Source organism: Plectropomus leopardus, chromosome 18 (genome assembly GCF_026936395.1).
Source record: "Plectropomus leopardus strain MGB_pleo_1.0 chromosome 18, ASM2693639v1, whole genome shotgun sequence".
In the NCBI taxonomy this organism is placed as follows: domain Eukaryota; kingdom Metazoa; phylum Chordata; class Actinopteri; order Perciformes; family Serranidae; genus Plectropomus; species Plectropomus leopardus.
The window spans coordinates 29434563-29451990 of record NC_142193.1 but is presented as its reverse complement, the minus strand read 5'-3'; the positions used below and the strand labels follow the sequence as shown (position 1 = coordinate 29451990).

The following is a 17428-nucleotide window of genomic DNA, read 5'->3' as shown; positions in this document are numbered from 1 at the left end:
CAAAGTAGACTCATGGAAGGCGTGCTCAAAAACGAGAGTGACGCCATCGCCATGAGCAAGCGTGCCTATGCGGTATTGCAGCTGATGGATGAGAGGAGCAGCAGCTGCAGAGGTGAGTGAAAGCAAACTTTTAGACCCAGCGCAATCAATGGTTAACTTTTATTTTCACTCCACCTGATGCACTGCTGCTTACTCTTTGAGTGTGAGGTGAATAACCAAATAGTATATTCCAATAGTGTTCCTAATAAACAGCACAGCTCCAAAAATAGAAAATCAGCAGATAATTTAATCGTGGCGGGCCACCATGAATAAATGAATGCGTGGGTAATGCATATCCTGCATGCATATCGCAAATAAAATACTATGATTGCATATCGTGAAAATATTTCACAAGTTTTCACCTTCCAACCACAGCTGGGACTTCATAAACTGATCTCTCTACAAGCTGTCAGATGTCTGGTGTTACAGTCACAGTATTCTGTAATCTACTAAAAATCACTCTCAACATGCAAACTCAGCAGAACAGAGCAGACATCTAAAACCAAGTTAGACACAAAAGCAAAGAGTGACCTCACACACGAGTCAGTGTCAGAACAAGCCTCTTTGTTAAGAATCTCGCAGAGAGAAAACTGAGGGAAAGAATAAGATGTAGAGAGAATGAGTGAAATAGAAAGCCACTACTACCACACTTCACATCAAAGAAACCAAACCCTCCGTCTCTCGCTGTACCTTTTAGTGCGTCGGAACATGCTGCTCGGTATCTAGGCGTAGCTCGGAGCAACAGGAACAACAGCAACAGCTGAAGAAAGCCGTCAAAAAGCAGCAGGTCTCTGCAAAAATGTCATTGCAATGCAACGCATACTTTTAGCTCCGAAAGCGTCTGAAGTGCACTGGAGTCTGGGCAAGTATGGGCAAGAAGCAAAGGAGAGAGCTACAGAGAGGGAGGGATGGAGGGAGGGTGGGTGTGTTTTTTAGAGAGGAATAACAAAAGGCAGCAGGGGATTGTGGGTCGTTTTCTCAAGGCTAAGGTGCCATGGTACAGAGTGTAATTTTGTGACTGTTTTCCTTTTTTTCTGTGCACTGATGGGGAGTTAAAAGCTTTTCACTGCAGGCGATGGACACCATGAATGAAGACGTAGAAAGTAGAGAAAGGTTAACTCATCTCAGCAAAGTGAAGACATGACTGAGGGACACGGTGGACAGTTACATAACTGTACAACAGATGCTGAAAAGAGTCCAACATTAAAAAAACATAACTGATGACAAAGTATGTCAAACACAGAAACTTTGAATCAGTGACCCCCCCAAACCATTTTCTAATACACAGTAAAAATAAAATGATTCCCACTGGGAATTGTTTTTGTACTAAAATCCTAAAAACGTATTAAAATTCTAGAAATGTCCTAAAATCTGAGAAATGTCAGAAAATTCTAAAAATATGCTGCAATCCAAAGACAAAATCCGAGAAATGTCCTAACATCCTAAAATCTTAGAAACATCCTAAAAACGTCTTGAAATCCAAGAAATGTCCTATAATCTGAGAATGTCATAACATCCTGGAACTAACCAAAAATCCAAGAAATTTACCTTAAAATCCTAAAAACCTCCTAAAATCCAAGAAATTTCTTAAAATCCTAGAAATGTCCTAAAATCCTAAAAACATACTTAAATCCGAGAAACAACCTTAAAATCCTAAAAACCTCCTAAAATCCTAAAAATGTCCTAAAATCCAAGAAATGTCCCAACATTCTAAAAACATGCTTTAATCCAAGAAACATCCTAAAATCCCAGAAACGTCTTAAAATCCTACAAACATGCATGTGGCCCCTGGTCCTCTGTCATTCTGCAGAAGTGGCCCTTGAGCAAAGCAGGTTGAGTGTCCTCGCTCTGGATGGTTGTTCACCCATGAATGGACTCAGACTGAAAGTGAAGCTGAGCTCATCTATAATGCATGTTGGATTGATAGTTCGCAGGGAGACACACTGAGTCCAAATGGAAAGTGTCTCCGGAGAGAGGGGCATGATGGTAAAAATGGGAAGTATTGGTGGAAAGTGAAGGACAACAGTGAGACGGAGAGGAGAACACAAACATGAGCTGGTCTGCAGCTTCATTTCATGTTTGATTACCCATGATGACTTGGGACGAGGGGGCAGTGGAGCAGCTGAGGGAAGATGGATGGGGCAGGGGAATGGGAGAGGGGTGGAGAGAGGCAGTGGGCTGTGACCACTAACACACACACACACACACACACACACACACAGATCTACTCTCACTCCATGGAGCAAAGAGATAATAATAAAACCTTTAAAAGCCTTATTAACATGCTATTGGTCTTATTTAATACTCTCATCACAATAATACACCCGGGATGAAAGAAGCAGCCAGTCGCCTGACGACAGTGTATGTTTCTACAAACCACAAATACATCTCTATGTTTCATACGTATTACATCAACATTTCTAAAGTTATGGGGTATTACTGCATTCATGTGATGTCAAAAGGTTTCTGAGTTGGGAAGTCGTTCTTCTGACTTTGTTGTGTTTGTGTGCTTTGAGGTCATAAAGTGGGAAGCTGCAAAGAAGATGGGCTGCATTTTAATGCTAAGCGCGTTAAACAAGATAGCTGTTTCCAGTTTATCTATATTTTTATACATCATTTTATATACATATATTCTATATATTCTATAACATTTTTATATGTTTTTATATTTAATCTGGTCACGCTACATGGACAGCAGTTAACATTATCATATTATGCTTTACATGTGATCAAGAAATGATATTTTATAAAAAAAAAAAAAAGTCTCTCACCACTGACCAAACATTAAGTTTTGCCCACCATGTTTATGCATTTATGATGTCAAGTCTGCAACTCGTGTTATAAAATAATTGTTATCTATGTTGGCATACTCCCCTGGCATGCTTTATAGATTAAAGTTAACTAAAAGTACTATAAGTTTTACCATCAGTTGTTGACACTATTACTGTGCTTTTAGCCATTTCTGCTGCCCTGAAACATGCAAACGTCACAACTCGGCAGCTTGGGTATCATCAAAATTTCCCAATTTCCAATAACAGCTTTGGAGGGCCGTTCATGTGCTCATAACTCGTAAATATGGGAAATACGATACTATTACTATATATATATGTATATATAACACACACACTTTTAGGACATTTTCTTGTTTTGGTTTGCTTGGGTATCAAGGGGTTAATTTGTTTTGTTGAGGGTAATTTAGCTGCACTGTATGTTTTACTGAACATGTGTGATTTACTGTGTCATTATTTTGCGTGTGGGTTTTTTCTTTACTGTATTTCGATCACTGCGTGTCCGGTTTTGTAGTTCATTTTAGCCGAGGGTTGGCAAAAGCTGACTGCTAATATTCTGATAAACTGACACACTCTATGTGTGAAAGAGAGAGCGAGAAAAGCAAGTGAAGAAGTGGAAATGAGAGCGGAATATAGAAACAGATTAATAACGGAGAAAAAGGGAGAGAAGAGGGGCGATAAAGAGGGAGTCTCTGAGCCACTGCTTGTCTTTCAGCACCATGGACAGCCTCCAGAGCTCCCGGCTGGTTTTAATCAGACTCCAACAGACTCCCAGCATCCCTCCAGCCGACCTCCTCCTCATTCACAAAAGGATCACACTCTCCACACCACAAGCACCACTGAAGCATCCTCACAGCTTTTCAAAACACTGCATACACACCACGCTCAGCAGCTCCTCCTGGTGTGATTGTTTTTCTGGAGTGGAGCTGGTGTCTCCCCAGAGAGGAGGGAGGAGGGGTGAACAAAGGTAACACTCACCTGCTGTTTTTGCGAGGCAGTGGCAAATCCTTCTGAAAGAAAGACAAAGAAAGAGAAAAAAGAGAGATCAGGTACAGAAACTTCAAATATTCACATGAAGAATAAAGAAAAACATGTAATTTATTCCCCTTTACAAGTAAATTGGTCTTTATGTTTATGTGTGAAATTCCCTTTAAAGTCCACGTGAGCCTTTTGAAGCATCTTCCTTCTAAAATTTGTGACCCAGGCGCCAGAATAAATGTTGTAATTTCTGAAAATGACTCATACATTACATTAACCCTTTGAAACCTGGAGCGACATCACTTTCATTGTGCTGTTTTCAGACGTCTTTCACGAGTATTTAAACCTCTGAACTCTGAGCAGATTGGTTTGATTTCTTTTAAAAACACTGGGAAAAAAAGGCAATGAGCAATAACAAATATTCAACAAACTTAACAGATTTAGAGGACTTTTTTTAAAAAAGCTAGGGAAAAATGTTAGGGAAAACTATAATTATAATTATATAATTTAATTATATATATTTATTGTATATTTAAAATTAGGTAATTTTCTTGGACTTTTTTCACTAATTTCTTGCTGATTTCTTTTTTTTTTTTAATAAATTTTTGAGTAAGTTCTTTTGTTGCTCATTGGCTTCTTCACAAGTTTTTGAAAGAAATTAAGCCAATGTACTCAGGTTTTAAAGGGTTAATACGTTATTATGTAGTGAAGAGGTTGAAACTTTACACTTCTATACATTTTGACAATGCTGTGGATAACATGTAGTTAAGTTTAGGCACAAATCTACATGTTTAGGGCTCAGAGAAGATCATGTTTTGGTGGCAAAATAAAAGCCACAAACACTCACGATCTCTCTGCAAAAAACACCTGCTTTTTGTCTCACTATCCTGTCAAGAAATGCAGCAATATTTCAGTAAAAACAGCTCCTTTTGGTGTAACTATCATGGAAACGCAGTGATGGGATGCTGAAAACACAAACATTTATTGGCTAAAAGCTGCTGGAGTTATAGATCATGGTCAGTTTTATTTATATAAATGCCTAATTTGTTAGTAAAGTAATTCAGAAAATGTGGAATATCCTCATAACATAAACATTAGATATGTTTCAAGAGTTTTTTATTTTGTCGTCTGGTGAAAATTGCATCCCCACGTTCAGTTTATTATGAAACTATATTATATTTTGTGTGACATGATGAGGTTTTATTTAACTGTGTTTACACTGCTGCTCTGTAACAGCAGCACTGACTGTCAGGTCCTGTTAGCACAGTTAACCCTCCTTATCAGCGGGAGGCCTTTCCTGAAGCCTCTCGCTCTTGTAAGTCATCCTCCTCTCGGCTCTGACGGCTCAGGGTCAATTAGCCTGATCAATGAAGGACAAAGTGAAGAGGGATCAATAGGTTGAATATTCAGTTGACCTTGTAAGGAGGGATTTGTATCTGTTAACACGCAAACCCTCGAGACACGCTGTGGAAACCAGTGTAGCTTGTGACTGACTTATGAAGGAGGCGAGATTATTATTTTCTACTCTTCTTATCGGCAGAGTGTTTTTCTCTCTATTGTGGCGCCTCGGCTCTCTCCTCCGGAGGTAATTGTTATCTGTGACATAGACTTAACCTTACAGATGGCGACTGACAACAAAAACACCTTGTTGGTCCTTGTGATATATTGAGCTTTCAGAAGGCCACACTTTTATACAGTGATACTCAACTCATCCGAGGGCCAAATCTGGCCCCCTATAGGATGCCGGGTGGCCCCCAACCACTTTCTAAGTCACAATAAAAATAAAGTGATTCACACTGGGAATTATTTTTATACTTTTAGTATACATAAGGTGGCAAAGTGAATAAAACAGCATCAAAATAGAGCTTGTTTATCAAAAAAATGTGCCAGTGGAGGATCCCCCACACTCCCGACAAAGGTCCTAGCAAAGACCCTAATGTCCTAAAATCTAAGATATGTCCTAAAATCCTAAAAATGTCATAAAATGCTAAAAACATCCTAAAATACTCAACACATCCTTCAATCCTAGAAATTTTCTACAATCCCGAAAAAGTGCTAAAATCCTAGAAACATCCAAAAATCCTATAAATGTCCTAAAATCCAAGAAAAGCCCATAAATCCTAGAAACATCCTAAGATCATAGAAAGGTCCTAAAGTCCAAAAAATGTCCTTAAATCTTATAAATGTTATGAAATCCTAGAAGCATCCTCAAAACATGCATTGGGCTGCTACAACTGTCTCCTGGCCTCCTGACATTATGTCTGCTTACATATTTTTTTCTTCTGTAGAAATCATACACACACACACACACACACACACACACACACACACACACTCACAGTCTCTTTCTGAAGGTTAACATAATAATTGCATTGACTGCGGTTGGAAGGCGGTCGATGCAACGCTAACAGCACGTTAACGACATTACGCTGCGTGTGACAGGAGAAGGTGTGAGGCGGCTAATGCATTAATTGCATCTGCTGCGATATACTGTGGCTCACATCTGAGACACTCAAGCACCCACACACACACACACACACACACACACACACACACACACAGAGCTGAAGGCCAAGCTGAAGGGTGAGGCTGTGGGCATGAAAGCATGATCCCTCTCAGCCTCTACTCCACCCTTGTTTACACCCTCCCTCCCTCCCTCTCTGTATCTCAGCATGCAGGTTTTGTAAAGAGCCAGGCTGTGCTGGCATGAGATCTGGCTCCGCTCACACTGTTTTCGGTCGATGCAGAGAGTGTCTGCTGCTGCTGCTTGGTGTACTCTGTCCATCTGGACTCAGGAGATTAGCCCTGGCTCAAAATCGGTGGCAGGAATAAACAGGCTGACTGGTTTGTAAACAAACACACATGCAAATACATCATGTACATACAGTCGATCTGATTATTACCTCGTTAGTGGATTACCAGCTGGGTAACTTTTCCACAGCCCAAGAACCCCAGGGGCCTCTAAAACCCTGGGTTTAACAGGAAGTACTAACCCAGCCACACCCCGCCAAGTTGCTGTTGTTACACCTGTCAAGCAGAGGCGAATTTTCCACAAATATTCATACTATACTTCTAAAACAATCCATTTCAGATAGCAGGTAGACAAATGCAGCTTCTCTATCAAATTCGGAGACTGTAGTTTCTAAACTGACAGCTATCACTGGCAGATTTTTTTAGCTGTTCCTACTTAGCAACAAAAGCTAACAATACATACATGTGTTGGTTGAAAACATTATCTCTGAATGACTTTTTCATGTTTCCGGCTAATTTGGTTTAAAACTAGGTATACCGCCACACGGTTGTATGCCTCCACGCACCAGTCAAGTTGCACTTACAGTTTACATCTATGTGTTTGAGAACATGGATGCTTCACACCGAGAGGATCTATACAATCAGCACAGTTTCGAGGCGGTTCTTGCGGTCACCGTGGTTACATTTAAGTTTCCTCAAGTCAGAAAGTAATAAAGACAAGAAGATAACAGAAAAGACAAAAACAGTTTGCAAATATTGCAAACCACACAAACTGTACAACTAACATGATGCAGCATGAGAGCCGGCATCATGGTGAGGCGCTTCGGTCAGCCCCCTCTCCACACATTCCTCCTTAACGATGACTACACGGCCAAACCACACTGACAAGCTGCAACCCTGCTCGCCCGAACGAGTACAAGAGCCAAAGAGAGAGCCCAACTTATCACACACGAATGGGAAATGTTTTAAACTAAGTCTCACCCAACAGTAAGTTAAATTTAGTCTTGCAACTTAACATGTTGCAGAAAGACAATAAACAGATTAAATCAAGAGAAAGGTAAAGAAAAACCTTTTATTTCTCCCTATCAGTCTCTCCATACTTTTGTCAAACACTTAAAAATACAACCTGAGCCTGTCAGTGCGAAAAACAAGCACTTTTTGAGTATTTAGGCATACATTTTGTATGTCTTCAGGAGAAACTGGCTGTTTAAAAAAACAGCTCTGCATATAAAGTCAATTTAAAACTAAGTACGAAAAAAATCTAAACGCATTAAGCCTGTTGGTGGAACAGAGCAGACGGCTATACCTCTTTTGTATCTGAATCCAGAGCCGTGAACATCTGCTCACTGTCTGTCTGATGCCCCTCTGTGGGGCTCTTTAATGTTCAGGCATGTCTAGACAATAAAAAGAACCAGTTGGCACATTAAACAAAGTGCAGCCGTCCACTGGTGCCTGAAATAATGAACAGGCGCCGTCAATATGATGCCCCTGTCTTCCACTCCTCACATTTTGTCCTTCTTTGCTTCAAGGTTGCACAGAGTAAACAAGAAAATGCAGGATTGTTAAGTGAGAGTCAAAACTGCGCAGTGAACTGTACATTATATCCCTGTGCAACAGCGGCTCATTATTAAATCCTCAGGTGACATGGCCTTTATTAACCCAGTAAAAATTCCATTAAAACACTCCTCTGTCACCCCATTTACTTCTTATAATTCCTAGTACTCAGTGTCACATTGTGTCTCCCTGCATTCACCCTCATAACCCTCAGTTCCACTTTAATTTGTAAAAAGGTGGCAGAGACAACTCATTTCCAAGTTCCAATCTAGACTTTGTCAACGGTCATTGTGCCAGGAGACAAGCACACCACGCTGCCTCTGAATCTGCCTTTGTGACTCACAGCCTCCACGTTTCCGCAAGTAAAGAGTATATAATATATCCTTCAAGGAAATATCATCCTCTAACCACATACAGATCCTACAACAGCGATACTCAACTAACGGCCCGCGGGCCAAATCTGGCCCCCAACAGAATAGCGGATGGCCCCAAAATTCACACTGGGTATTGTTTTTGTATTTTAAGTGTACATAAGGTACCAGAATGCATAAAAAGTGCCAGTGGAGGATCGCTCGCAACTCCCGACAGAGGTCCTATCTAAGACCCCAATGACCTAAAATTCTAAAATCATCCTAATATCTAAGAAAAATGTCCTGAAATCCTAGAAATACCCTAAAACATCCTAAAATCCTATATATGTCCTGAAATCCTGGAGATGTCCAAAAATCCAAGAAATGTCCTAAAGTCTTGGAAATGACCCAAAATCTTCAAAATGTCCTAAAAAACTAGAAACACCTTAAAATCCTAGAGATGTCCTACAATCCTAGAAATTACCTTAAAACCTAGAATTGTCGTAACATCCTAGTGATGTCCTATGAACCTATAAAAATTTCCTGAAATCCAATAAAATTCCTATAATCCTAAAAACATCCTAAAATCCTATACATTTTCTACAATCCTGGAAAAGTCCTAAAATTCTCAAAATGTCCTTAAATCCTAGACATGTCCAAACATCCAAGAAACATCTTTAAATCCTTGAAATGCCCTAAAATCCTTGAAACCTGTTTGGGGCTGCTGTGACTGGCTCCTGACGTTCTATTATTTTGCACAAGTGGCCCCGAAACAAAGCCATTTGAGTGTCCCTGGTCTAGGACATCCTCTGAAGCCTGGTTTCTCTGTGACTTGGTCCTCCTGTGGTGTAATTAGTGTCAGAATGCCAGCGCGTTTTGCTCATCGCATGGTCGCATCTCCCACGTCACCACATGTAAAAAGACAGTTTAAAAAAAAAAAAAAAACATCGTCTGACGTGCGGCGCTCTCTGAGTGCCATTAATGGAGTCTGGCGGTGGTGGAGAGTGACTGACAACAGATGGGAGGCTCTGTCACAAACAGGACATGCCCAACGATCACAGATTAGCAAACAACACAATGCCACACTATTTGCTCTCGTCTCTGACAGGAACGGCTGCTCTTTTTTTTAATCGAGGTTTAGCTTCGTCCTCTGGGGGGGGGGAGATGAGGTTTGAGCATCTCAACGATTGTCTGATCCTCTTTAGTCCCGGGCGATCACACTGACAGGACTGTATAGAGTCTTCTCTCACTTGTGCCGCTGTCTCGTAATGTTTCTGCTTTATCTGTGAGCATTTTGCCCAAAGATTTGCGTTAGCTGATACAGATTCATGTTGGGCTTTTTAGTATCTAACCTGCAGATGTCCTATTTCTGTCAAAGCATGTTCACTCTGACAAATAACCTCAGTAATGGTTCAGCTGTAGCACTCATACTATGTACGTTTGTGTGTGTTTTTTTATAGCCGCCTCATGTTTTGAGTCACCATCAATGCATCATTTGTTGATGTGCTCAACCTCAGGCAACAATAGTTGTAAGGGACGTTGAAATTCAAGTTATTTTTTTCTTAACATTATCTACAAACATTTCTCTTGTTTTCTTGAACCAGTGGACAGATGTGAGTTTAGCCATTAAAAATGGCGTGAACATTAATCTGAAGTGCTTGTTTCTCAGCCTTTCAGCAACATGAAGACAGCTAGTGTACTACACTGTGAGTCAATCAACTATCCCTCCATCCATCTATCCATTCACACACAAGAATAAATACTGGCATTGTACGTTTCTGCAAAACACAGATGTTACATCTTACACTGAAACTTAACATTTCTTTCAACAATGCTGTGTTATTAGGTGTCATTAGGTTTAGACATAAAAAAAACCCCACTTGGATAGGGTTGTATTTTTGCTTGAAAACAACCATTTTTGTGGAACTATCCCAACTGGAAACAACTAAAAACAACAACTTTTTTTCTTTTTTGAGGGAACAACCCTGGCTGGAAAATGCCACAATGTTGGTAAAAAAAAAAAAAAAAAAAAAGCTTTTCATGGCACTATCCCGACTGAAAACACCACAATGTCGGTAAAAAAAAAACAAAAGCTTTTCGTGGCACTATCCGGCAGGAAACACGGCAATGTCCCGGTCAAAAACAACCGTTTTTCAGAGTACAATCTCGGCTGGAAATGCAATAATATCAGTAAAAGACCAACAGCTTTTCATAGCACTATCCCAACTGGAAACGCAGTCATGTCTCAAGCAATGTTTGGGGGAACAATCCCAGCTGGAAACACCACAATGTTGGTTTAAAACCAAAAGTTTTTAATGGCACTATCCTGGCTGGAAATGCAGCAATGTCTCTGTAAAATACAACCGCTTTTTGTGGCACTATCCCAGAAGGAAATGCAATGATGTCTTTGAAGAAAGCGTCTGCTTTTTGTGTCGCTAACCTGCCTGAAAACACAGCCATGTCTTGATAAAAATAACTGCTTTTCGGGGTGAAATCCTGGCTGAAAACGCTGTAATGTCAGTAAAAAATACATAAGCTTTTCACAGCACTATCCTGGCAGAAAACGCAGCAATGTCTTAGTACAAAACAACAAATTTGGGGGAAACAATCTTAGCTGGAAATGCCACAATGTTGGTTAAAGTCCAACACTGTGGAATTTCATGGCTAGAAAAGGGACATCTGGGTAAAAATCAACCACTTATTGTTGTGCTATGTGGCAGGAAAAAAAAACATCCACTTTTCAGGGAAAAATCCGGGCTGTAAATGCAACGGTATCAGTAAAAAAACAACAGTTTTTTGTGGCACTACAGAAGTACGCGGCAATAACTTGCTAAAAAACACAGGGATGTCTTGTTTGTTAGTGTTGACCAGCGCTCTGCAGCTTGGCAGACGTCTCACCTGGTTGTCATGCCATCAATCATCCCCTCCACCACCCACAGAGTCGTCTCAGACACTACATCGATTTAGAAACCTACAATTTATGAAACATACAAATTTAACATACCCATGGTTTTACATTTATTCAGTCAGCCATTCAAAAAGCCAAATATGTCAATGTGGATAATAAACCATAATTGACACGTAAAGTGCAGTGACTTCTGTCTCTTGGTGCACGTTTCTCTGCTATTTTTTAGAGCCCATAAAGGGTCCTTTTGCTGTTGTGTCCTTCAAGTCATCTTGCCTGGGCTAAAGGACTAAAACAGCCCCAGTAATAATGAAATGGCTTTAGTTGAGCTGCGTGCCTATAAAGCACACTGCTGCTCTGTCGGGACGAGCCAATCATTCTGTGGACACACTGCAAAAGAAAAATGGTGGGGAGCGGGCCGGGAGACGAACAATGAGGATCAATCAAGGATTGTCCCGCTGCCAAGAGACAGTGACCCGACCAGTCATCATCGGGAGTAGAGACGGACTAACTGAAGTGGTCTGACAGATGGAAAAGGCGGACGGGCTGATGGATGTCATGGTCTGGTGCTCAGTATTTCTGTGCAGTCATTTATTTCATGTCTAATATGTGAGCGTCAGGAGGAAAATGGTAAAAAAAAAAAAGCTTAAATGCTGCGTGAAAGTTTGTTTTTTGCGTACTAATTCAATCAAAACTGTACCTACAAAAATAAATTCAGGTTTTTTACAGCAGCACATTAGTTAATTCCAGAGAGTGAATATTGGTCCTGAATGGATGATAATCTGAGTACCGAAATCTTTGTCAGTGGGCACTAAAAATAGTTCATAATATCGCTTCAGTCCTATCAATCACACAAACAGTCAACCAGCTAGAGGGCCGACGCTGTTAGCCTTCGATTAGGCCTTTATTTCATTTAACATTTTTAATGTCACTCCATACGTTTTTTCATGGTTTAACTTGAATAATGAGAACTACAGATTTCTGAGTTCGTAGTCATAGCCGCAATCAGTCACTAGAACAAAATGTTGGGATTGTACATTTCTGCAAAACACAGATACATTACATTTGTACGTTTCATATGTATCATATCAAATTTTGATGATATGACACAATGTAGTGACATAATACATGAGCTGCCTTTGTCATCTGGAGGTGGAGGGGATGGTGGATGGCGTGACAACAAGTTACAGAGCACTCTTCAAGACATTCAGGACCAGTAAACAACAAAAATGGTTGTTTTTTAGTGACCCATTGCTTTTTTGCCACTAATAGCTATTGCTGTATTTTCTGCTGGGATTGTGCAACGAAAATTGGATGTTTTTTAGGAGACTCTGCTGTGTTTCCATCGGGGATAGTGCAATAAAATGTTGCTTTTTTCCTGAGACATCGCTTAATTTCCTGCAAGGAAAGTGCCACTAAAGACTGTTGTTGACATTGCTGCTTTTACATCATGGAAAGTGTGTTTTTTGGGTTGTTTTTTTCCTTTTTTAAGATTTTTCTGTGTTTTGTACCTTTACTTTTCATACTTGAAATACATTTACCTGATTACTTCCACTTAAGTAACATTTTTTAATCCAGGAATTGTACTTCTAACAGTTTCTTCACAGTGTGGTATCAGTACTTTTACTTAAGTAAAAGAACAAAATGCTTCCATAAATTTCTATAAACTAAATATTCTTCTGCAGCAATTTCATGCAAACCTAACAAAATAATTATCTTTTATAAATATTTGCTTTGTATGGTACTCAGACGAGCACAAATATGTGCCAGTGAGCTAAATGCAGTGTCACCGACTGCAGCAGGCGAAAAAAAAAAAAAAAATTATTTCAGGTTAGTCATGCTGAAGCAGTGCATCATGGGTGTGACCCTTGACCTCCACTGCGGGGGGGTGGGGTGTGTCACCATATGGTGCTGAGAGAATGACGGTGTGTGTGTGTGTTTGAGAGAGAGAGAGAGTGACGGTTGGGATGATGAGACCCAGGGGAGCAACGAGGGAGCTCAATAGGACACGCAAAGGCACATTAACACACAGTTTTATACACACATATGTATCTATACATATTATGCGTACAGGTATAAAACTCCATGTAGATAAGATAAATGCATACATTCCCCACACACACACTGTAAATCATTCTGCTGGCCTGCCTATATCTATAAAATGCCAGTGACTTTGTGAGTCTGACTCTATGACGATTAATTCCCTCGCAGCTCCTGTCATACATCACAGCGGCGGAGCAGTGAGCTGAGCGGTGGGGATGATGAGACATGAAACCATCAGCACACCTCGCTACTAATCCTCCACTGATTCCTTTATACCCTCTCTCTCTCTCTTCGCAGTAATAGGGGTCAATTTACCTCTGAGCCGCTCGGAGCTGCGGCTCAATTCGTCTTTTTCCTCCCCCCGAATATAGCCACCATATTTAAGAAAATATATGCACTTGCATGCACACACGTGCCCTGCAGGAGGCAGCTCTCCACCCGGCCTGCAGGATGCTCATCCCCGCTCAGTTCACTTGACTGACTCACACAAAGATGGAGGGGGGGTGTATGACCCGTGGTTAAGCAGGCTGCTTCATAATGGATGAGCGCAGTCATTTGAACACGTCATACCAGTATGCATGAGTGACGATTCATTACCAGCATTACAGACTGTAGAGCCTATTAAGAGCTTAACTAAATAAAAATGATCCTACAGTGAGCTCAGAGAACGTCAACGCTACAAGTCTGAATATCACACGTATGTGATATTTACTCATCTGAAAAAAATGAGGTTAGTTTGCTGAAAAACGCTCGTCACCTGAGAAACACTGTGTGACCCGTTAGAAACACACTGTAAGAGTACTGCTCGGTTTGTGTCGGTGCTTAAAGCATCATGATTGTGTTCTCTTACACTAATACTGTAATTAGAGCTGAAACAATTGACCCTTCATTAAGCCCCGCCCCTTTAAGATGGTCCGCCAAGCTGCCGGAGCTAGCGTGGAGCTCATAATAGGCAGGTTTCCATTAACCCTCAGATTGTGCAAATGGAAACACATCAATTACAGAAAAAAAACCAAAAACATTTAGCACAAAAAATTCAAACAGCCATATTTTGCAAAACTGCAATGGAAACACTATTTTGGCTTTTCTAGGCTACATGAGGCTATGGCTATATGCATGTCTGTAGGAACTGGCTCCCTCATGATGCAGCAGGAGCTACAAGAGGTTTTATTGCGTCACATAACTCCTCAAAAGTTGAGCGGATCATCCGGAAGTTTTGATCCGGAATTTCTCTGTGAAATCGTGGATTATCACCTCCAATAAATTCCTTATACATGGCGGCTCCCAAGAATAAGGGGCTCGCTTTACACCATTATGGCTCCATAACACGCCTACATGACCTTGGATTGGAAATAATGACACCTAGTGTGGTGGCTGCAATAGAAATAAATCTGCTAATGTTTTGACCATCCATTGCCATGGTTACCGGGACGGGAGGAGAAGTCACATAACATCACTCAGTGGAAATGCAGTCATCACACAATTATGTTTTAGCAACATTTCGAAAACATCGCTTAAGTTTTACACAAATCTGTAATGGAAACCTGCCGACTGTAACTCACTGTATCCTCTGAAGAAATCGTGTCTGATTTGGGGAAGGATGAAAAAGCAGTTTCACAGAGAAGCACAGAGAAGTGTCTACAATATGAAGTTGGAGGATATATTCAGGATGTCAGACTGTCTCAGCAGCAAACCAAATTATGAAAAGCTATTTGATGACATCATCTCTGGCTCTGGAAAAGTTGGATGTTTTACAGATCAAAGAACTATCTGAATATTCATGAAAATACTAAGTTAATGTTTGCAAAATGTATTTACGTAAGACTGGACAATATATCATTTTTTTATTATATGAAACCACATGCTATCTATTATAATTTTGAATCTTATTATCATAAGTGTCTAATATTGCTTTTAACAGCTGTCATTATTTCCACTTTTCTGATTATTATTTGCAAAAAGATATCTGTGTAAATATCTTATGAGAGGACCAAAACTCAACCCTATACAATCACAATATAAATATGGAGGTATATAGTCAAAAATATTGTGAAATTTGATCTTTTCCATATCACATCGCTCTATTTTTAATAATTTTTGATGTTCGATTTTCACTATTTCTGGATATTTTACAGATCTGAGAACTATCTATCTACATATTCAAGAAAATAATCAACAGATTATTTATGCTGTATCAGCACAAAGCAATATTATTTATAGAAAGCTGGTCAGACATTAATTTTAGTACAGGAGCAAAAAAATACCATAATATAAGGTAAAGGAATAATATTGTCACTGAGGAGATACACATTCATTTAATTTGGTACCATAATATCTCTATGATCTTAAAGCTATAAAAAATCCAAACTGTAAATCACAGTAACTTGTCATTTAAGATGCACGTTTTTGTGATTATGATATGGTATCTGGCTGTGTGGCCTCGCTGGAAACAATGGGAGGGATTTTTTTAGAGACACATCAGAAGGTGATGATGTCCAGCCTGTTGTGCGGTCAAACCAACTCACCTGCAGCCTCCGGCGCCGGATTATCCCCGAGTCATCCATGGTGCAATGAAGGGCGGCGGGGCTCCTGGCGGGGGTTTCCCCTCACTAAAGCAATCTCTTGACCCCCTCTCTAATCAGTGGTTTTGACCCGGCGGGGCTGCGGCATCCAGCGGCGCTTCAGTTCACACCCGACCTGCGCAGCAGCAGCGTCCTGGCGCACTCAGAGCCAAAAAAGGCGCACGCAAGTGTCACGTCGAAGAAGCCCCAAAAAACACACAAATGCCAAACAGTCCCATTCTGTGTGTTTACAAATGTCTCTTCAAAAGCAGAGGCAGTGCTTCTCTCTGAGCCCTACTTCTGACCCGAGTCTCAGGGCTGCTGCCAGTCATGCTGCTGTCTCTGCGGTCTGCGCTCCCTCCCGGAGCATCCTTGACATTTTGCCAGAGGTTTGTGCGCTTTGACGCTGTCCAGAGGCCCGAGCGATCTCTGCAAACACAATGCACACAAAAAAAGGATCAGCCACTTTGTTCCACAAGATCTCCAGAAGAAACGTGAGCCCCTTCCCACATTTGGCCACAAAGGACAACGTGTTCAGAGCTCAAAAACAACCAGGCGGTGATTTCACACACTGCTGCACCGGACAGTTGAGCGGCGCTGCTCCGAGACGCGCTTCATCCTTGAACCCCTCGGTCGGGCTGACATTGCCGCCGATTCACCGCGGAGGAGCCTGTCTGCTCCCCTGAACATCAGCGCCCGCCCCCCGTCTCCAAAATTGCACATAAAGTCCAAACTCTAATCCGTTTCATTCATGCATCCGTCGCTCCTCAACCTCCACTTCCTATGAACCTGGTGACTGGACGGGGCGACAGCAGCAACGCGATATTTGTAACCCCTTCCTGGGATTCCCTCTCGCCCCTCCTCCCGCTCTCAGCGGAGCGTCCCTCTTCGCAGGAATGAAGGAGCAGCAGATACAGCTTAAACTGCTCACTTATGTTGAGGGATTAATAAAAACACCATGTAGAGATTATTGCTGCTTTTATATCCTGCGCTGTCAAATCTGACAAGTTGATTTTGCATTAAAAAAAATCCAGGAAAATGCATTGAAAAATGTAAAAAAAAAAAAAAAAAAGGAATTAATTCATGTTTAATCTAATTGTTAAGTTTACTTAAAATTTATCTATATCTACTTAATTTTGTGAAGTTACAAAACTGAAAAATTACAAGTTTTATTAAATAAATTTTTTTAAGTTTTACCCATATCAGTAGTTTGCTCAACTTGATTTCCAAGCAGTTGTGTTTATCGATACTTGATTTTAAATTTTAATTTATTTACGTGTTACCGATAGTAATTAGAAGTTATTATTCTAAGTTGGGTTTTTTCAGTAGTTTGCAACCAGCAGAATAAAGATATATGGCACAGTAAACTTAGTTTACTGAAGTTGCTAAAACTTAGAAAGACTGATTTAAATAAACGTCATTATTAAGTTTAAACAACATCACAAAGCGCTGCTCTGG

The 17428-nt window shown here is 40.6% G+C and overlaps 1 protein-coding gene across 6 annotated transcripts in view; it reads right to left on the bottom strand.

Annotated features, from left to right (window-relative positions):
- Window positions 1-16800, bottom strand: part of LOC121956177 (microtubule-associated serine/threonine-protein kinase 1-like) — a 61983-nt gene extending 45183 nt beyond the window's left edge. For 2 of the 6 annotated variants that reach the window (XM_088090963.1, XM_042504305.2), the window contains exon 1: window positions 730-886. In XM_088090963.1, the coding sequence (XP_087947089.1) occupies window positions 730-749 (20 nt within the window). In that variant the 5' untranslated portion in view covers window positions 750-886. Of the gene's footprint in view, window positions 1-729; window positions 887-3806; window positions 3839-15934 lie in introns of those variants that run through there. The other 4 variants (XM_088090961.1, XM_088090962.1, XM_042504303.2 and 1 more) reach the window with 4 other exon arrangements.
- Between the last annotated feature and the right edge of the window lie 628 nt (window positions 16801-17428).